This window comes from Cololabis saira, chromosome 4 (genome assembly GCF_033807715.1).
Source record: "Cololabis saira isolate AMF1-May2022 chromosome 4, fColSai1.1, whole genome shotgun sequence".
NCBI lineage: Eukaryota > Metazoa > Chordata > Actinopteri > Beloniformes > Belonidae > Cololabis > Cololabis saira.
In genome coordinates, this window is record NC_084590.1 from 26,409,246 (window position 1) to 26,431,989 (window position 22,744).

The 22,744-nt window shown below is 37.8% G+C and overlaps 1 protein-coding gene across 3 annotated transcripts in view; it reads right to left on the minus strand.

Moving 5' to 3' along the window:
- Positions 1–445: 445 nt before the first annotated feature.
- zgc:172282 (leucine-rich repeat and fibronectin type III domain-containing protein 1-like protein) overlaps positions 446–22,744 on the minus strand; it is a 224,736-nt gene continuing 202,437 nt past the window's right edge. For all 3 annotated transcript variants that reach the window (XM_061719274.1, XM_061719272.1, XM_061719271.1), the window contains 2 exons: positions 21,195–22,260; positions 446–1,259 (listed from right to left, as the gene is read on the minus strand). In XM_061719274.1, coding sequence (XP_061575258.1) covers positions 22,253–22,260 — 8 coding nt within the window. In that variant the 3' untranslated portion in view covers positions 446–1,259; positions 21,195–22,252. The remainder of the gene's footprint in view (positions 1,260–21,194; positions 22,261–22,744) is intronic.

Sequence of the window (22,744 nt, forward strand, 5' to 3'; positions counted from 1 at the left end):
AGTCAAAAGCATAAAAAAGGCAGGCAGCAAAGTTAACACAGTGAATCAGAGGAAAATTAAGCAAAAATGGTAGGAGTTGGTTTGATTCTGGTATCAAGGCAAAATCTGAGAAAATAAGTAAAATGAGGAACAGAGAGAAGTCAATCATGTCAAAAAATATGTTGTTGAAGAAAATGAAAAAAGCAGAGGCAGCACAAGTGGGAAAAAACCTCAAATGGAAAAATGTAGGAGTGGCTGTATTAGCAAGCTTGTACCAATCACAGCACAGTTAGATTTGGAAGTTAGATTTTTTTCAAACTCTTTAACACCCTTAAATTATTGGTTTACATGGCCTGTCTGGCCCAATGTCAAGTAATAAAATGTAGAAATAATAAATAAAGACAAAACACAAAGAAAGAGGAGCCTTGCAGAGTCACCAATTTATTGTTTTATTAGAAAATATCCACACACCATAAAAATTACATGTACAAAACTATAGATTTGGAATCGCATTATGTACACATACAAAAGATAAAGCCCAAAGAAAAAGTGAGAAGAACACAGGAGGGGGAAAGTGAAGATTACATGTTTTATATAATTTTTTTCTTCTTATGGGCATGTTTTTTTTCAGGATGGGTCAAACTTTTGGAGCTTCTCTGTCCATTTCCTGCTCAACGAACATACATATCAGCAGGGAACTGTGAAACTGTCATGACCGTAATGATTATGTTGACACAGGAATACCAGTGAGTGCAGTTATGTGCACAAATGTAGATGGTGCATATGTGTCACAGATCCCATTTAAGAATAATGGAGATACTTGTGTGGAGCACTTGGACGTGAGTAATGTGGTGGTATATTTGACACATAACACATGTTAAAATGTAGCTTTTTCACAAAGTGAACATGTAAATGAGACTCATTATCATCTATGTTGTGTGCACATAAATGCACTCCTTGGTCATAGTCAACACATAGTGAGCCTGAATGACATTTTTCAATATTTTAACAATGTGGGTTGTGCAGTATTTTACAGTCATGCAGTTTTTTTTTCCCCCATTCACATTAAAATTATGTATGACTTACAGTGTAAAACTTTGCATGTGCAATTATTTTCAGTGATGGAAGTAATGACAATGATGTTGAAGATGAAAATGATCTGATATATGGATGCTAAGCATGACTTGTGATTCAGTACCCTGCTACTTTCATTTTCACTCTTAATGCTTCATTGTTTTTTTTTGTCCTCCAGCATGTGGCTTTTCTCCTGATTTCTGGGTCTGAAAGAGAGAGAGAGAGGGAGGAAAGAAAATAAATGCTTGTCATACATCACTTTGTCCATAACATTGATTTCTTTCTGATTTCTACTGATTTCAGAATCTCCATGTGAGGTCTTACAGTCATTAAACATTAAACTGTAAAGAAAAGTGAGTCTTGTTCACTCTTGTACCCATGAGTATAGCATCCTGATTGATAACTAACTGGTTTTGTGTTCCTTTCAATGGTAGTTGGAGATAATGGATATCCACAACCACTGCAGAGTAACTTGACGGAGGGCTCAAAAGACACTGAATTGAAAATATATGAAGTTGGTAACGTAAGATTGGTTGAAGTGTTACTATTTTTTTTTAAATAGGCCAGTTCAAAGGGAGTCCAGGAGAAAACTCTCTCATGACAGTTATATCCTTAATACCTCTGATGATAAAACATTTCCAAACCATATCCTTTAGTGGCATTACATTGATCTTACCCTGTATTAGAAGACCAACACAGTATAGACAAGTCATCCTTACCAGCTTTCTCACTTACAATACTGTAGGGTAAGAAAAGAAACTAACAAGGGATAAGATCAAAAACCTATCATCTGTTCAGTCTTTACTTGATTCATCTCCTCACTAAATTCTCCTTTGTTGTGTCACATGATCAGTGGCGGCTGGCCAATAGAGGGCGCTAGGGCCCTGCCCCACCACTCCCCACAAGGAAAAATAAATAAATAAAATTACTTCAAAATATGTGTATATAATTTTTTTTAGATGAGCAAGATAAATAGTATAAAGTTAGTGAGTAAAGCTTTTCATGGTCATCTTTGTTGTCTAAAGTTACTGATTCAAGTTTCAAGTTTCAAGTTTCAAGTTTATTTGAGATACATCATTGCATAACAATATGAATAATGATGTTTCTTACACTTTGACACAAGAGGACCGCTCTTATTGAGAAAAAAATAAAAAATAAATATCAACTGTAAGACAATGCTAAAAAAGTTCATTTTACTTCTGATAAAGCTTGTACGCTCTCGGGAGGAACGACATCTGGTGCCTTTTTGTGTGACTCATAGGTTGTGTGAGTGTCCTTCCATTGCGTAGTGTGTACCGACTTGTATTTGCAGACAGGCTCTGGATCATTGGGCTGGTCCCTTCTTTCCAGAAGGGATTGGTCATATGTTTCCTCCCTGGGAGCACAAAAATCTTTGCCCAAAGACTCTCATTCTAAGTTGTACATGTCCAGTTGCCTCTTGTCAATACAAGAGATAAGAGCTTGTCGGGGCACTGCACCCAAAGCTACATTTGAATGCAGCTGGGACTAGATAGGCTTTGGCTATTTACACCTGGTTGCAAGTACTGATGCGTAGGCAATTTACACCCTGCTACCAATATCAATGCTATGTATTATTAGAAAAAAAAGGTAAAATTATTATTTATAAAAAGAAAAATCCATCAGCTCAACTGTGATTGACAGGTATTCACACCACTTTTGATAAACTTCATTTAATCTCTTCAAAATATCTTACAATGACATAAAAGCAATAATTGTTCATACAAAAGTGTGAGAGCAGACGTTTGCCTGGCTCTATTGTTGGACATGGTTCCAATTTTAGAGTGGTGCACATGTGCATGGGCAAGTGAAAAAGCGCCTTCTCTTGCAGACACGTTGGTGCACATGGGCATGGGCAATGCATTTGTTTTCATATGTCAACAGGGTGTGAATAGCTCATCTGATGGGGGCTTTCTATTTCTACCCTGGTGCAAATAGTCACTCCAAATTAGATACCACCGCCCATGCTAAGTGATGCCGTCTGTCACAAGGTGTTTGAGTCGGAGCGGGAGTTGCAAACGGATAATGGAGGAAGATAAATTAAATTCAGTGAAGTCACTTAAAGCAATGCGAGAGGAGGATGTTTGAGGTGAAGATCCACGTGAAACAGGTTGGACCTGATCAGTCAGACATCGCTATCAACTGGCCATCGACTCAGTCTTTGTCAAGGGAATCATGCAGAAGTTCACAGACAACAGTGTGTACAATGTCAGTGTATCTCAGCTGGCAAAGACACGCCCACACTGGGCTCAGCTGATCTTCAGAGGCAAACTACAGAGGTGAGATAGAAGATAAATGTATGGTGTTGGTCTTTTACAATGTTTTTTTTATCGTACTGGTGTTTTGTGCAAACAACCATAGAACCTTAGAATAGGTATAATATAATAATCTACTTTTATAAAGGTGCTATGTTAGTTTGCATTTTCCCTGAAATATATAAACGCATATATAACATTATTTGTTAGATCATATATATTATATATTATAAAATTCTATGAAATTGATGCATTTATTTTTTAGTTTTGTGACACCGTCTTAGGCCATGAAAAATACAGGTTCTCCTTCACCAAGCAGCTGATCAGTGCTACACTGCTACAAGCAGACAGATTCCAGCAGTACAACAGCCAGTTCCTTCAACACCACCATGGAGGTTTATCCTCTGCTGAACAAGAACAAGTTGAAAACTGAACTGGCCCTCATCTACACAAATTATAAATTCAAGAGCTGCAGTGGTGCTGTGGTTCTGTACCTGCTCTTCGTGGGGGAATAATCTTTAGGACACCTTCTCAGAGACTGGCTCTGCGTAAGATAATCATTACCACTCCTATGACTACAGCTGAATCTGAGAGGCGCTTCTGAAGAGAATCAAGACCTTCCTCAGGACCACAACAGTACAGCTCATCCTATTGCATAGGCCAGGCTCTCTATGGAGAAGAAACTTGTCAAAAACATCCCTGACTTTAACCAGAGTCATTGACAAATTTGCTTTTCTCAAGGATATAAGGGTAGAATTTTATGTACAAAAAAATAAAACACTGCATGTCATTATAATGTTGCTATTGTTAATTCATTTATTCGAACATACTGTGTCATATCTTATGCCCCTAAACTGTGGAACGCCCTCCCCACCCACCTCAGAGAACCACAGACAGTTGACACTTTTAAGAAAGGACTTAAAACCCACCTTTTTAACAAAGCATATGCCAGCTATGATAAATGATCTGAATGTTTTTTTTTTTGTTTTTTTTTCTCTTGTAAGCACTTTGAGATTTCTGAATGGAAAGTGCATTATAAATTAAATTCATTATTATTATTATTATTATTATTATGGATACAAGTGCTGTCAAGTGATTTATAAAAAAGAAATTAATTAATTAAGATCTGTAATTAATCTAATTAATCTCTTTTAATCTCACCTAAAAATTGCTGAGAAAAGCCCTCAACTTTAGGGTTTTTCCTTTTAAATTCATTACATTATTGTGGCAGATCAAAAGATTGATGTATAACCAAAAAAAGTGGCTTTAACAGACTTGAACAGATGCTGTCCTAGCCATTTACATCCACTTGACAAAAACATTTGTTCTCTTCAAGTTTAGTTCGGGGAAAAGTGTTGTGTGGTAACATCGTTGCTGCTAAAGTTAGCTATGGCTGCGCTTGCAACCAGGTGCTTCGCGTTTATGTGGTAGGCTTAACTTGAGCTGCTTCGCTGTTAAGTAAAGTCCTTTCCACAAAAAACACATATCACTCTACCTTTATCAATGGGCCATTTTGAATTGTAAGTTCAAAAGTGAATGTAAATTCCCCATTCACTGGACAGACCCGAGTGCGGTTACATGCACATCTAAATCAAGCTTTTGGCAACAATCTAGATAAGGATTAAACTGGAGGTTCAGAGAAATCCAAGTATACATGCGTGAGAATACGATCGAATTATTGAGTGAGGTGTGTTTGACTCCGTAATATTAGGTGGCGCCATATGCACTTTCGTGATGGCATTCCACCGGTACAATTTGTAAACATGCGCAAAGGAATGTTCATGTTGAAGGTAAGATGCACACAAAGTCTCCCTCTTCTTCTTCTGTTACCGTGATGTGACTGTTATTATTCCCACTCCTGTGGTTCATCACTTCTAGAAGGTGGAGTCCCAGGGCAATTGCTAGCTTGGTTAAGTGTGGGTTGCGTATAGATGCCTAAATAACTCGAATTGGTACCGCATTATCTGGCATTAAAGTTCGATCTCAAGAGCTTCAATTCGGCCCAGCTAAGATGTATACATGGCTTTTAAAAATTTGAAATCGGTCAGATTAGGGCAAAAATTCGACTTTCTGTTAGTGCATGTAACTCTTTTGTTCCCAGGGCCATTCAGCTCTATAACGCCTCACTGAAGGGGAGGAGGGAGCTGGACGTCTCTGCATGAGTCTACTTCAGCCTGCCCCAACACCCACCCACAGACTATTTTTGTAATTTATTTGTAATTTATTTATTTATCTCTTGTACTCCTTTTTTATTATTGCACTATCCAAAAAACACATGATCACTTTGGTTTCTTGCACTATTCACTCAAGCTATACTGTGTCTACTCCCCCTGAACATGTTTTCCTAAATGTATGTAATTTGTGTATGCGTGTCTGAATGTCTGTGAGTTGTGAATCAGTTGTGTGTTTTTCAGCTACTGGATGCCGTAAATTTCCTTTGGGATTATTAAAGTATCCATCATCATCATCATCATCATCATCATCATCATCATCATCATCATCATCATCATCATCATCATCATCATCATCATCATCATCATCATCATCATCATCATCATCATCATCATCAATACACTGATATGATACTTTAGTACATTATATGTTTGCTTTTTGGTATATGTCCATTTGTGAGTTTGGTATAGCAACCCCTAAGGAAAACTACACCAGCCACCACTGCACATGATATGTCTGTATTAACCCTCCTTGCTAAAATAAACTCATAAAATAACTAAATATTTAACGGGCACTGTAGCCAGTTGTGGCATTAGCTCCTTGTTAACCTCAATAAGTCTCCCACTACTGGCCTCAGTAATACAGTAATGTGGATATGCTGAAATGATTAGTGATTAGTTGTCATGTTGTAAGTAGTCCTCTTGGGGGTAAACCAGGTGCTACTCACAACTGTTGTATATACAGAAATGGGAAATATTTACTACATAAATCAATGAATATTACTAAAAATCATGAGGAAAAAAATACATATACAGTATATGGCCACATGTTAGGTCGAAGCTTTCAATGCTCAGAAACAGTACAAAAACACAAGAGCTACTTCTCAGACAAAGGCTTCCTTTTAAGATGTTAAATATTTAAATTCATAGCAATACATGTGAAAGACTGTGCAAATGTGGTTTGGTTGCAAAGGTTTCCAAGAAAAGCTTCATCTCTCAAAAATAATATGACAGCATAGCTTAGGTTTTATCCATAATGCACAGTGTCATATTTGATGAAAACCAAACATGCCATATCTGCAAATGCACATTGATACCAACTGGCATGCTACGTGATGGAAGTGTGATAATTTGAGCTTGTTTGAAGGGACAGCACCGGAGCACCTTCCAGGCACTGAGTTGAGCAGGAACTCTTCTGAATACCAGAGTAGAGGCAAACGTGAGAACATCTGTCTTATTGCTAAAGCTTGGGTGAAAATGGGTCTTGTAGGAAAAGATACTAGGTACACCAGAAAACTGACAAGAGAAGGGCTGAAAAAGAAAGCTGAACAACTAATACTAGTACATGCTTTAAGTCCAGCTGTTGTAATATCCTTCTGCAGAAGGACCATAATAGAGGTGTGCATCAAAAAATCCCCACACACTTCTATGTTTTATCTTAAAAAATTTAAAAAAAATTAAAAAAATTAAAAAAAATTCCTATCCCCCCACAATCATAAAAAAAAAGTACTTTAACGTGTTGATGTATGTTATAAAAGCTTTTTATTTATGTTTTTATTTATTTTTTAATAAGGTTGTATTTATATATTTTTCAAACCAGTAAAGGAATAGACTTATTATTTTTTTAATCATGAAGTGATATCTAAATCCTAAAATTGAAGTGCACTTTGTTTTTCACTTAACAGTAGTTGTGAAGATAATTGCAATATATTTATGTTGTTATTAATTAAGTGATGTTTCAGAGTATAAAAGGAACATTCTTGAGAAAATATGGCTTCTAAAGATATGGAATGTAAAATTTCATTTTTAATTTAACACTAAGGTTTTCTAAGATTCAAATGTAATATTTTGCCAAGAAAAAGACTCAGAGTTTAAATTCACAAGGGATTTCTCAATAATGTATTCCCACAATGGCAGAAAATTGCTTTTTTGTTAAAGATTTATATTTTACATGTTTTAGCTGTACATTTCATAAATTAAGAGCAGTTTTGTAGAGTTCGCAGTTATCTGATTGTGCAAAGTTACTGCACTGCTAAACTTGACAACTGATCTGTGGAGTATAAAGATGTTAATCATATTGTGAGGTTTAATTGATTCTGAACAGGTACTGCACATTTATATACACACTTATGGCGCTTTTACACTAGTACCTACTCAGCCGGACTCAACTCGCCTTGTCCTTGTTTCTTTTCAATACCCAGATGAGAAGTAGACGGGTTGGAGCGAAGCTGCTGTGACGTATTTGATTGTGTGATCTAAACAGAGAAAACAACAACACTAAAGATGTAGAAGATGGAGTATATGATATATGTGCTGCTTGGTTTGTGGCTTGTGTTCCATATCAAGTTAAAAAATGAGATTGAGAGAAGCTTCAAGCGGCAACGCTTTAAAAAAAATCTTTTGTTTGTCTCGGTGCTGCTGAAAAGTGAAGTGACAGAGCTCCTGGTGGATCTGGTCGTTCATTATCGCCCGTCTAGGTCCATTTTTAATTCTCTCCTCAGCCACCAGGTTTATGAACATCTGCACCTCAGAGTTGGATCATGAAACAGACTTTTGCTGCCATTGCCTGTCAAATAAAATGAACATGAAGCCGCCGTCAGAGTCGCTCTTTTGCTGATTTTCGCCTCCTGACTCAGACGTCTGACGCCCCCCCCCCCACCCCTGACCAATTGATGGCGTTTAGTGTGATGACATCAGATACAGGGCCGACTCAGCTGCTTAGAACCTCGGCAGAATAGTTACAGAAAAAGTATTTACTCGGCACGCCTCCACCCGCCAAGACCCCTAGTGGAAAAACACAAAACTGCGTCGAGGCGAGTCGGGCTGAGTAGGTACTAGTGTAAAAGCACCATTATTGTCTTTTTCAGACATGAACCATTTCCAATTATGACATGTTAATGTCACGTCTGAACTTACGCTTTTTTTTTCAAGATTTTATGATACCAGTATGAAGTTAACCTAATAAAACCTAGAACCTAGTTAAACTAATGGTAACGAACAGGTGTCCGTTTGTTTTGTTCTTTTAATTGGAAGATTTGGAAATGTACTCAAAGCTTGAGTAGTCATTCTGTCTGTATGCCATCCCCTTAACAGATTAATAAAGCTATTAATGTTGCATTTCTCATGACTACAAACGGGCTTATGTCAGCTAAAGGCACAATATGTTGGAAATTAATTCTAACAACTAATGCAAGGATCATTTCATGTCAATCGCACAAAAAATACATCAAAAGACAATCTTCTTTAGTCATAAGTGAGCTTGGATATGACAAAATTGCAGCTACAGATCTTTAAAAATGAAGCCCTAAGGCGATGTAAGATGCATTTTCACTTCATGGCAAAATGCAAGCCCTTTATCCTTTTTTAATGAAACCAGTGCAGCATAGATGTGTCCCCTTAGAGACCTGAGACAAATATTGAATCATGTGAGGTTTCTGATGTTCACTGTCACCACTGACATTGTGATGAGAGAAAAGTTTCAAATTCAATAACTCTTTGAATTAATACAGTGTATAGTGGTTTACTATATGCATTGTTGCACCCATTTCAGCATAGCACGCATGGCCAGACACTATAATAAGATCAAAAGAACCTGAACTATAAAGACTGACTAGGAGGCAACACATTTTACAAAATATTGATTTAAGGAATAACATCAAGGCCGACCTTTCCTAATTTACTGCAAGACACACATGAAAACCACATGAAACCCCACCCCACCCCTTCTCACCCCCTTCATGAGACTGTCAGAACCCTGGAGAGCTCCATCAACGACCGGCTTCGTCACCCTCGATGCGTCACTGAGAGGCATCGCAGGTCCTTCCTCCCTGCTGCCATCAGACTGTACAACCAGGCCTGCTCTCAGTAGCTAACGGACAATAAATAACATGTGCAATAACAAGATGTGCTTTTTTAACCCCCCTTCCCTGTATGTGTGTGTGTTAAGTGTACTGCTGCTAACATGTGAGTTTCCCCATTGAGGGAGTAATAAAGGATTATCTTATCTTATTTTATCTTAAATTACTGTCTGCATGTTACTTTGAGTCACAACTTTGTCTGACATTTACTTTCACAAAACTTAAAGGTTTGTTGATGATAATTCAAAGATTTCAAATCCTATCAGGCAGAGAATAAATGTAGGCCACAATATCAAAGATGAAAACCTGCAAAATGTCTTCATGTCAGGAGTCTTTTCTTGTAGTGCATGGTCCAAAATAAGAAGTATTTTACATAATATTCACATTCTTATCATTTAATTTTTCATTGGAATATTACAAAAATCAGGTGAAATCATCTTGTCATAACATCACTGAAAAATGTTCAAAGTTTAGACAAAACTACTGAAATGCCATTTTACATGGTTATCCAAATACTCCAAATACCCTAAAACCCTAAAAATTAAACCCAAAATATTGGAGCCAAGGTACAGAGAAGGGGGTCCCATTTCTCTTGGGTTAACTTCTCTACATCTGGTCCCATGAATAGAATAAAATCGAAATCCTCTTTATCACAGTCAGAGTTCCTACATGACACAGCTCTGCTCTATCGAATAGGTCTTCCTGCTCCTAATTCCCTCACTAGAACTCTTTGCTCTTAGAGGTCCGTCTTTGTATGAAACACTGACATCTTTTGTTTTTAAAACCTAGTTTAAGATATAATTTCAGCTTTTCCTTTTTGTAGGGTACGCCACAACAGATCATCATGTTCTGCATAATAATTTGTAATAGGTTCTACGTCAAATGTCCTCCCTGACAAAAAACAGATGCATTTGTCACTGGCTTGTGGGGCAATGGGTGCAAATGTGGGGCTCAGTGTATTGACCAAGAGGGACGAGGCTGGGGTTTGATCTTCAACCTTGTGAATAGATGGCAGCTGATTCACTGATATTCGTGCACAGGTGGATTCAATTTCTACTTGTGTCTGTTTTAAAATATTTTTAACAATTGTTTTGTCTTTTTGCATTCATTGCTATGTTTCTATAAAACGTTTTTGCTTACTGTTTTTTTGTCTACATGTCATGAAATTAATATTTACATTTTTTAAGTAGTTTCTTGTATTTGGGGTTTCTTAAGAGAGGACACAGAGGGCACTATACGCTATCATCCAATTCCAGTGAATTATAACATAAACTTCTCTGACATTTTTAATTTTGATAATCCTGACTGACCTGAAACAGGAGTGAGACAAAAATTGCCATGTCTTTTTCAGGAGTAGCTGATTGTGTTAGCGTATCACTTTCCTAAGCTTTACAATATAAGTGTGAGGGGATATCAGGCAGTAATAGGAAGCCTAGGTTTTGAAAGACATCTCCAGCAACCTAGACAGTTCATATCAGCTAACCACTTCCTCGAAAGCATTTTGTGCAACTTCCAACTGGGACTGCCTCCCATGTGCTGCACTCAACCTCAGCAGGTAGAATAGCGCATACACACTTGCCAGCCCCATCGATTTCCCTGGCCGTCTTTCACAGCCCTTTCCGAGTGTCCTCCCCAAGTTACATTTCTCAGGATTTTCGGAGTTTCCACGTGGCTGGATTTCAAGCATGTAATAGCTAATATTAGTTCTTCAGACATAGGTGGCTGAGTCGGGTATGTTTATGTGAACCCTGAGGAGCACCAGGTTGGTAAAACACATTTTCAATGTGAAGTGATGTCAAGTACTCTACTTACTGTATCCTATCTGGAAACCCCAATACAGTAGACAGTGGTAACAGTGCTATGTTTGGAGATTCAGGGACAAATTCTGAGGATTATTAATGATCAATTTGTATTATGGGTAAACACATTAAGGACATTGTTTCCAACAAAGGACTTAATGTTTAATGCAAATAAAACATCTTCCTTGTAACAAAAAAGACTAATAACCATTATGTTTCAAATAAATCCATCTGAACAAGGGATTCCACACCAAATCCAACCTCTCCCTCGAATAAAATTCTAGGAGCAGAAAAGGAGTATAAAAAAGTAATTCCAGCCTTGCTTCTCATAGTGACATTTCAAATCAAAATATCACCTCAATACTAAACTTTTTCTCTGTCACCACAACCTTTTTGTAAAACTTCAAATCTGCCAATAAACCAATATGGCACTGTTGTTGTTTTTCTAACATCTAAAATGCTCCACTCTCTAAATGATGTCTCTTGAGCATCATTGCAGTTCAAACAATATGACAGGCATGTCTGCAACTCGAAAGTTGAACCAACTGCAGAATAGATCCAACAATGGTGATATTTTCCATGCTGCCTGCAGGAGATGGTTCTTTATAGGGAGAAAAATGAGAGGGGGCTGACAGAGTTCTTCAAGTTCAAACAGAGAACTGCCCTACCACTGGTTTCAGCCTCTAGCTATTCCATAAACATAATGCACTCTGTGTTACTTGTAACGCAATATCATGATGCTCTTTTTTGTTTGTTTTTGTGCAAACTTTAAAGTCAAACAGACTGATTTCCATGTAAGTTAACGTGTACTGGTTATCATTACCACAATAGATGGCATTTGACTTGTTAGTCTTTGTTTCCCACATTTTCCTGCCTCTCCCTTCATTCTCTCCAGACTGCCACTACTTGTGTCTCGTTCAGCCATTGTTAGTGTATATATAAGCCATGTTTCAATACAAAGTATGTCAAGGACTTGCATACTTGGCAGTTCACATTTGAGTATGACCCAGGAGAACATCCTTTGGAAGGTGTGAGGACACATGCACATGTCAAAATGTCTCCAGCCCACTGCTGTCCTGGCCCTGAATCAAGTGAGGCTGAGACAGAATCCCTTTCTACCAATCATGACCTGTCCACTGACTGACTGACCCACCCCCGCAGTGCATGCCCTAAACCTCGGCAGCTCTTGACTCACCTGGAAGAACTATAATGCAGGTAGAACTACACTCTTGAAAAGATCATAAAGCTATTTTCTATAACACAACAATGAAGTTGTAACTTTCTATTGTGAACTTTATTCTCCATCATTACTTACCCTTAAAGTTCTAAACCTGTTTAGACCTGTTACTTTTAAACTTGTTTAGAAACTCATATTTGAACTGATTTTTATCAGATTTTTACCTATTTTTTACTTATTTAAAAAAATCATACTTTTTATTTATTTTTAATGTCTTTGTAAAATTCTATTGTTCTTATTTCTTATATTTTATTCCAATTTTAAATCATGCTTTTTTATTTATGTTTTAATGTCTCTAAAGCACTTTGATTCACCTTTTTGTTAAGTTGTGCTATACAAATAAACTTGCCTTGCCTTGACTTACGCTTGTTGATGTGAAATGGATTTTGGGATACTTTGCTGTCTACACAAATCTTCACTGGATGAATCATAGATAAAAATGGCAAAGTCAGAAGATATCCAGGAATTTCAACCGTACTTGACGTACCAGACCTTTATTTGAAAATATTTTGGCTGCAACTCCCATTTCTGGGAGTACTGAAAAGATGCATGTTGAGAAGTGCCTTGTCCTCCTCTCTTGTTTCCCTGGCAGTCTGCTTGTTTTACTCCAAGTTGTTCAACTGTGATCTTGTCTGGTCACCTCGCCTCTATAGCCAGGCATTATTTATTACTTTTTTGTGTGTGATATTTTTGGGATAGCCTGCTTGGGTTCAGAAAGAACATGGGTTTCCTACTCTTGCATGGTCTTCTCCATTCAAGCCTTCCAACACACCATTCTTGACATTCTTGGTGTATCTCGTATAACTAATGTTATATAGATAACCTACTTGACTTGCTATACTTGCTTCTGTATAGGTCCCTGTTCTAAATCAAATCATCCATATACCTCCCTGAAAAATGTCATTTCTGACACAGACTACTCGGCACAGAAAATACGCTATTTTCCATTATTTTATGCTGTGCTTTATCATTTTATAACCACTTACATAGCCACATTTGTTTATTTTTCCTTTGTATTTTTTATCTGAACCCTGACGCTGCACAACAAATCAAATAGCTCCAGTTCTGTTCTGCTGATGAGATGCACGTAAAGCTTTTGTGAGACAGCAGGGAAAGAAACACAGGGATTATATATCGACAAATGCTGAGCAGTAAATTTTCACCTTTCAATTACAGCTTCTCTTTCTACAGCCACTACTGCTGCTATACTCACTCTCTCTTGCGCTCAGACACAATGCTTTGAGTTGCACCTTTGTTGACTTTTACCAAACTGTACATTATTAAATCCCAGCCAGCTTGATTTTATTTCCTATTCAATATTTTGTTTACCTAGTTATAAATGCTTTATAATCACTGCTACCACATGTAGAGTTAAGAATTACTAGCTATCCAGCTTTTTTTAGCTAGAATGCTGTAACATGCCTGCATCTGGGCAGATATTAGAATAGGGCTGCATATAACAATTATTTTGGTTATCAACTAATGTCAATTACTAACTATTATTTCTGTAATTCCCTCCACAAGGCAGCTGCTCCTCCCAGCTCATGCATGCAACTCACCACTTCCATGAACCGTGAAAGATACAAGCAGAAAGTTTAGAAAAACAGCTGCGAGACAGCTGGGGTTTGGAGATGCTGCTTGTGTACTCCCTCCCTCGCCTGCTCGCAATAATGTGTGAATAATGTTTTGAAATCATATGGAATTAAACCCAATAACATCATTAGTGAATGTGTGAACATGTCTTACAAAATTGATTATATTACTCTCCTTAGTTAGTCATGTTTTTTCAAACTGGAGGGCTAACACCTTACTTAATACTTTTATCCTATGCAGCCTGGCATGTCATTTTAACAGCTGAAAATGATGAGAAAAAAACTTCAAATGCATATAGATGCCCTCTTAGATGTGCCCAAAGTGTTTGGAAACTGGATGAGTTCGCCTTTACGTTGTTTGATCTCAGTCATGTGTGGCCACAACATTGATATCTCATTCCAGCACATTACTAACCTGTAACCATGTCTTAGTGATGCATGACCACAACTTAATTATCTTTTTCCCAAGCATTAGTAACCTGCAGCCATCCAATAATATTTAATTTCCATGTCTGACTACCTCATGGCTATAGAATATTTTTACTGGCAACGTTGCCATCTTAATATAGATAAATGTACTCTGAAGTGTAAAAATAAAGTTATCACTGCTTGAATATTTATCTTACATATATACATTTAAATCACTCTTTGACATAATTAGGGCACCAGGCTGTAGACGTTTGCACCCACAAATCAGTAGCAATGCTTTTCAACATATGCATATGCCACTGACCTTCGCAAACGGACACTGGAACACTGTGAACAAGAACAAACAATCTGGTGTTTGCCTACAAAACATTGGATTTTAGTATACACATTAGATTAGTTTAATATTCAGAGAGCAGAACGATAATTTCACATGATGACCGTGTACAGCTCAATATCGTCGGATTGACCTACTGACTAAAAGGTAATACATAATAAAGAAATAAAGGTTGTGTAACCTTTTGAGCTTTAAGTGGATTATTCTTCCATTATTTAATATCCAGTGTTGTTTTGTATCGATAACTGCGTTTATGTGCAGCATTCGAACGATAGCCTGCAGTTTTCTTGCATTTAAAGCCAAATATAATTATAAATGTACTTGTAATATACATTTTTAATTAAAAAAAGAAAAACAAATGTGTTTTTAGTATTTGTATACCTAAAAATTGGACTAAGACACAATAAAAATGAGGCTACATATTTAAAGCGTAAAGTAACATTTTTATTAATTTTGAAATATTTAATTAGACTAAAACCAAAGAGCTTTTGTATCTCTAAAATGTCTGTTTTTCTCAAATTTAAAGTAAAATGATGTTATGATAAGATGGAATTTCATAGAATAATTCTATGGGAACAGAAATGAGAAATGACAGATGGTCATTGTTGTCCAAATTTTAACTTCATTAAAGGTGTTGCAACCCCAGAATTTATATGATAGTGCTTAGTTTGATTTTAACCACTTATAAAAACCATTTGTTTTTAACTATAAGCATTTCTTTCACACAAATGTACATCAGTTGACAGTGACATTCCTGCTTAGTGAGTATTTGGGTTTTGCCAGTAATAGAAAAAGAAAATGCTACGATTACTTCACAAGCTGCCATTAAACTAGTTTTATACAGTTATAAATCATATCATTGGTAAATGTTTGCAGTACTGCTGTGCCGAGTTAATTACGACATAAAATATGCATCTACAGTACATTTTGACATGTTTGTTTGTCTCAGCATGTTAACCGCTTTGCTGGGAAGATCATTTTTTGTTTCATATAAAAGGAAGAAAGGTTACACAATAGACACATTCAAAAATAAACATGCATAGTACGTATTCCTTGCAGTCTGTTATTCACAGTACCACGTTTTCTCTTTTTTGGACCCAAGACACCTTATAGCAAAATACATACCATACATAATACAGCTCAGTACACACCGAGTAATCCTCCACACATCCCACTCACTATTCTCCCTCTGTTTTCCTTTCTGCGTACATCTCCTCCTCCTGCTTCACCTGTCATCCTCACATTTCATTTTCTACTTCCCTCTTTTTTATAATCCTTGTCTTTTCTCGTCTCTTCTGAAACTCTCTTTTTTTTCAAAGCTGGTTATCCACTGATTATAGATTATAAATACAGATACACCAGTTAGGTTCACGGAGCAGTATTGGCACTATAAAATCATCTCTTAACCATCCGTACACACCAGAAAATTATGTCAGCCTATATCAAACAAGGATATAGATACATATTTTGAATGATCTTACTCAGCCTTACTTCTCCTCCCATTTTATCTTTCTTGAGCAATTATTTTTCTAAACTTATTCTCATGTTATCTCCCTTCCACTACACATGAACCTTTTCTTTGTTCCCTATGTTGCCTTTCCTCGATTCTGTTGCAGTTTCTTTCCTTGCTCTGTCTCATTTCCAGTAATCATTTCTCTTCCCCCCGCCCCCATGTTATCATCCTCATCTCAGGCACTGGTTATTTTCTTTTAATTTAGTTGGCTCTTACAATCACAGGTCAGACAGTATTGGAGTAGACACAGTTTAGGGATGTACTTGATGGGCTCTACACATGGCCCTTCTTTCTTCTTCTATTGCATCAGTCTTACTAACACCCCTAAAGCTGTGTGAAAGGACTAAGGCTTCCATGAGAAACAATGTTGGAAAAACCTGGAAAACTACTTTTAGTGTGTTTTTTATAGGAATTTTGAACACTTTCACACAAATTCACGGATGTACATGTGGCCAGATCCAGTCATATAATAGCTTAAATGGAAGTTGAACCATGGTATGTCAGTCCATGTATTTGTAAGTCAAAGTGAGCTCTCCTCAATGTGGCTTAACCTTTTTTATTTTCTTTAAATAGCATGATTTTTTTTAGGAGAGATTTAGTGTTTCAAAATTGTTACAGATGGATGTTGTCATACATTTGCATATCATCAAATACAGCTTGTGTCTGGTTTAGTTCATTACTAAATGAGTAGATCATTCCCTCTGGATTTGAGAAATCTAAAGATGCCAAAGTGTTAAGTAAACATGTTTAAACAAGAAATTTGACCTTTCCGACCACCTTGCTCTGATCCTTCGAGTCTGAGTACACAGGTCTGGTGGTGGCATCATTTTTAGAAAGTTGCCAGCTTTGCCGCAGTTGGAAAGACAGATCAAGGCACCATTTGCTACCTAAATTAATTTCTGTTAAAACAAAAACACCTTGGAAGAATAAAGGAGAGCACTGAATTAAACCTGGTGCAGAATTGAATGCAAATGTGCAAGACCAAGGTACGTGATTATTATCTGATCTTTAATGAACAGGGGCCTCAAATTTGGCATGCAAGGCAGGCCTGGCGATAAATTTGATATTTCATGGTTTGCATAAATGGGCGTGGCAAAATGGCTCAACAGCGCCCCCCGGAAAACTTTGTGCCTCAAGCCCCACAATACGGTTTGACGTACATGCACGAAAATCGCTACACACCTGTATCATGGCACAACTTAAAGAAAAGTCTCTTGGAGCCATGGCCGAAACCCAACAGGAAGTCGGCCATTTTGAACATTCTGAATTAATCGCGTAATTTTGGAGCAATATATGCCATTCCTTCGAGAATTAATACGGCCCGAACCGTAATGTGCACCCAGGTGTGTTATACATCAAAATGTGCGTCTCCATCCTCCGACTACGCGCATTACTTTTCTCTTTCAAAAGTGTTACCGACGCTAGACACCAAAAGGCGCGCCCCCCCTTCATCTGATTGGTCCATCTTTGATAGTCACCAAATTTTGCATGCAAGCCAGACTTGGCGATAAATTTGATATTTCATGGTTTGCATTAATGGGCGTGGCCTAAAGGCTCAACAGCGCCGACTAGAATACTATTCTCTGCCATAACTTTTGAATGGTTTGACATAGAGAGTTGTGGGTGGTGTCATGGGACTTGATATTGAGTCCTTGAACATAATTGGTGAAAATTAGCTCCGCCCCTTCTTCTGATTGGTTGTCCATATTTCCTGCTATAAATTTTGAATGTTTTGACATACAGAGTCGTGGGTGATGTCACCTGAATCGGTATTGAGTCCTTGAGCTTCATTGGCCTGAATTAGCCCCGCCCCTTCTTCTGATTGGTTCTCCCTATTTTCTGTTATAACTTTTGAATGGTTTGACATAGAGAGTGGTGGGTGGTGTCATTGGACGCTGTATTGAGTCCTTGACCTTCTTTGGCCTGAATTAGCCCCGCTCTTCTTCTGATTGGTTGTCCCTTTTTTCTGCTATAACTTTTGAATGGTTTAACATAGGAAGTCGTGGGTGGTATCATTTCTGATATGCTTATGGGGGACGGTGGCCGTGAGTGCGAGGGCCCGTTCATCGCTGCTTGCAGCTTTAATTGATTTTGGAATTGTGGCTTCAAGTGTTTTTAATGGTTAAGCTCCCTTGAATATTTCAAACAACCGTGATTATCAAGCCAGGGACTCCTTATAATACCAAGAATCAGTTTGAAGTCAATTTATGGCGTTTTAAGTCACCATGGTCCATTCTTTACCACACAAGCTGCAGGTCACTACCAGATCAGACAAATCTTTGTCTAAAATGTATTTATTTTAGAGGCAACTAAGACTATATGTGCGTTGCATTTTTTAAATATCTGTCAAGTACATTTATTTTCTTTATAGCTCGTGAAGTACATTGAGTTTGTGTTTGTCACGTGAAATATGTTATGGAAATAGACTTGACTTGACTTTCTTGCTTAAAGAGACAGATGAACTATAATTAGAATGAAGCGTATAGATGAGTGACACAAAACGTTCACACCCTGCCTGAACTCCTGTACCTGCGGAGTTGAGTCATTATGCAACAGCAGCAGTTGGTTAAATTAGTATTCCAGAAAGGATAACTGGGGGAGTGGTTTCTTTAGTAGTTGCACATCAAGTAGTTCTCTCCTGCAACATGTATAAGTGCCCTTGGACAGGATGCGGAACCCCACACTGTCCCCTGATATGCTCATTAGGGTATAATTGCAGAAATATAGTCCTGCAGTAGGATCAGTAGAGTTTGTATATGTGATAGAAGTACCGTAGTGTATGTCACTAACTGTGTGAATGGGTAAATGAGAAATGTATTGTAAAGTGCAATTACATTCTGCACCTAACTAAGAAACATAATAGCCTCTCCTAGAGCTTCATGTTAAATGAAGACATAAGAAAGCCAAGGAGGTTTTGAAATATAATGTTTTTCCTCTGATAATGACTGCTCACATTTGCCTCCTCCGTTCGTCTGCACAAATTCCAATTTGAGCTGCTGCATGCTGATAACTGAGAATTGGTTTGAATTCTGCCGCCATGACAGAGAAACAACATTGTCTCCTTACCTATCACAAGGACAATCTTGTGCATCCTATGCTAAAAGAGATAAGAAAGGAATGATCTCAGCATATTTCCTTACCATTAAAGACCTTAATTAGCTGTCCTCATGGCTGACACCTAGATGATTTCAGGTCATTTGGGTAAGGAAAGGACATGAATTGCAATGACTGTATTCAAACACTAACCTTGGGCACACGCACAAGGTTAGATGTATAAAAACTGCTAACTGTGACAATTAAGAGCCAGTCCTGTTGTGGTGACGAACACAGACTGTGTGTTCATTATTGCGGCTATTACTAAATGAGCAATATCAGGCTTTTTGTTACTTTGGGATTAAATTGTAAATTCAAAATAGTGGGACTGTATTCCGGGGGATCCTGCAACAGCTGATAACCGTGATTTAAAAGAGAAAAATTTGACTGCTCTGTTGCCTGGCCAGAGGAAGAAAATACAGAGTATGCTCCCTAATTTTTTCATCTATTCAGTGTAACAGAGTTGCCATTAGTTTAATAGGATAATGTCCATGACTCCACTGATGGAAGATTACTTAAAATTAAATTACCACAAAGAGCATACTACATAAAAAGATCAAACGGGTTATTCACAGACCCGCTCTTTTTTTTTAATAACATTTTAGTCAGCAGCTTTTGCATACGCTTGTATACAGATCACGTTTATTTAAAAATGTGCCATGGAGAGCTGTGCACTCATATAACAGACCTATACCCTTGTTATATACTATGATATATGTACCCCTAACCCGCCCTAAATTCTCAATCAAATGCAGTCATCAAAAATGTTTTTTTTATGTGGATGTGCAATCCTGTGGGTGTGGAGTTGATTCAGTAGACTTGTGGTTGTTTTTTGCAAAATGTTGAATAGCTATCTGCTATTGGGTTTAACACTTGGCTGTCAGAGTAAATGCTTGTTTTAAAGTTTGAAAATAAAACAGTACTCTTAGTTGGAGCAGGGGAAATTCAAACAAACTACAACTGATACAGTAGCTCTGTACTGGGGACTGCTGTGGAGCTGACTGTGGAAAGAGTAATGTTGCGCAATATGCTCAGTACAATGGGAAACACTGCACTTCTTCTATAACATACTATTTAAACTTGAAAGGCTTTTTCAGTTGCAATATGGACTGATACAGAAAGTCATTCCTTAAATGACCTAAAATAATTATTCACTACAACTGGTTATTTTTCTCCTGAATTGGAGAGTCCCGTGCCGTATAATAAACATGTAATTTCCATTTGACAGTAAATATCTCACTACCATGGAAATGAGCTTGTGCACCTTCCTACTCCACCCTCCTATCTGACTACATAGATGTTGCTGACCCCTGTCATACGTAAAGTGCTTCCCTGATGCTGTGCTGTTTGCTGTTAACTAGATCACCTCCCAGCATATAGTCTCCTTGAGTATTCAATCAGTGCCTCAGGCAGGCCAGGGAAAAAACAGACAACTGATGGACAGACTGCAGAGAGGTGTATTTGATGAGGAGTCACTCTGACCCTTAAAGAGAAAGAAACAAGAGTTTTCTTTTTTCCACCTGTGGCAACATTGTCACTGAAGTAGAAACAGACTGTTCAGCTGGAGAAGGTCTGTAATTGTCTAGCTCACAGCAATTAGAAAGGTGTTTGTTGAACTGTAGCCCTCATTAGGATACAGACATCTCACTGCAGGAGACACCGCACACTCTACAAGTGTATTCTAAATTAGCACCAAAGTACCAAATAGTGGTGGACAGCCAAGGTGACTGCTGGTGAGTACCCATATGTCACACTAATTACACAACCTGAGTATTTGGTGTGAGACCATGTCAATTGCCTCCTTTTCTGGTTAGGTTAATGGGCTAAACAGCAGATCACTCACCTGTTTAAATGGGCCTGGAGAAATGTGAGAGAGGCCAAAAGAGTTCCACAAGCTCCTCGCCAATCTCATCCTTCCAACGGAGAGAGGAAGATACAGGAACAGAAAAGAAGCCGACTGATGACAGGCCAGAGTAGCCTATGACTGTACAGTCGGATCATATCAGTATGTAGCTCCAATTTAAGTTCCACTTGGTCCAGGTTTGTCCAATTCTGTCAGGGATAGTGGCTTCCATTCACATTTTCTTAATTCTTTGTGATTTCCAGAAATTGGGTTTTAATTATGAGATAACAGGGTCCAGTCATGGTTAAAATCCCACTCCAGTTCAGGCCTGCCAGCATCAGCTCAGCTTGGTAACATCAGAATTGTGTTATTCCACACTGATTAATAGAGGGGTGCTACACAGAGCCAGCTCTCTTAGAAGTCCCATAAGTTAAGCTTAAGATATGATTATATCCACCAGGGTACCCATAAAGACAAACTTGTGTTGGATTTCACTTTTTTTCCTGCGCGTTCTCTCATTTTGCACTATACATCCAGCTTGAGCATGATTATCTTTGCATCCAAGTTTCTTTCAAGCACAGCCATTCGTTTTCTGTCAGTTTCTATCAATCCACTCAGAGTCTGTGCATATTGATGTAATCCCACATGGTGAGAAGCTATTTCATATTTTTCTGTCCATTTCAGTGGATGTCCCAAATCCCCATGCCCCTTTGTGTCATTTTTCAGATAATTTTTCCTCTCCCAGTGTTCCACTTCCACAGTCATATGGATGTTTTTGAAATTGGAAAATGCCCGTCAGTTAAAACTGATTAAGATGATCACACTGTCACCGGGCCTTTACACGAGATTCCAAGCCAGAGTTTGGAACCGGGATAAGCTTTAGAAAATAAATTAGACTTTATAGATCTATAAGCCCATGGTACCCATGGAAACAAAAGTAATGGATGCAGTAAACAGGAGATGCAAGGTGATGAAATATTGGGCTTTTTTTTCCTTCCGTTTCCACCAGCTTCTGTCCACAGGTGATGTCATTTTCCTCATCTGCCAGAATAACAGCGTCAGGGTTCTAGAAAACAGGAAAGTGAAAGCAACAATCAGACCATTAACAACATTGCACTTCGTATATATTTTAAAGAATTGAGGACCTTTTTAGAGCAAAACTAAGACCAACAGGGATAACACAATTATTCTAAAAAAGGGATATTTTAGAATAAGTAAGTTGAGGGGAAAATGAAGGGGCTAGAAGAGAACATCAGGTTTTGACATAGGGATAGAAAACCAAGGTTATGAGTAAAAACAGTAAACAAAAAGACAATCTAGAAAAACAGGTTGTCATTACCATATTTCCGCACCATAAGGCGCATCGTATTATATGGCGCACCTTCAATTAATGGCCAATTTTAAAACTTACTTCATATTTAAAGGGGACCTATTATGTAAAACACGTTTTTCTTGCTTTAACATATATAAAGTGCTCCCCTCAGCCTGCCAACTCAGAGAAGGAGGAAAGCAACCAAATTCTGCAGTGTCTGTACAGCCGCCCAGTTGAG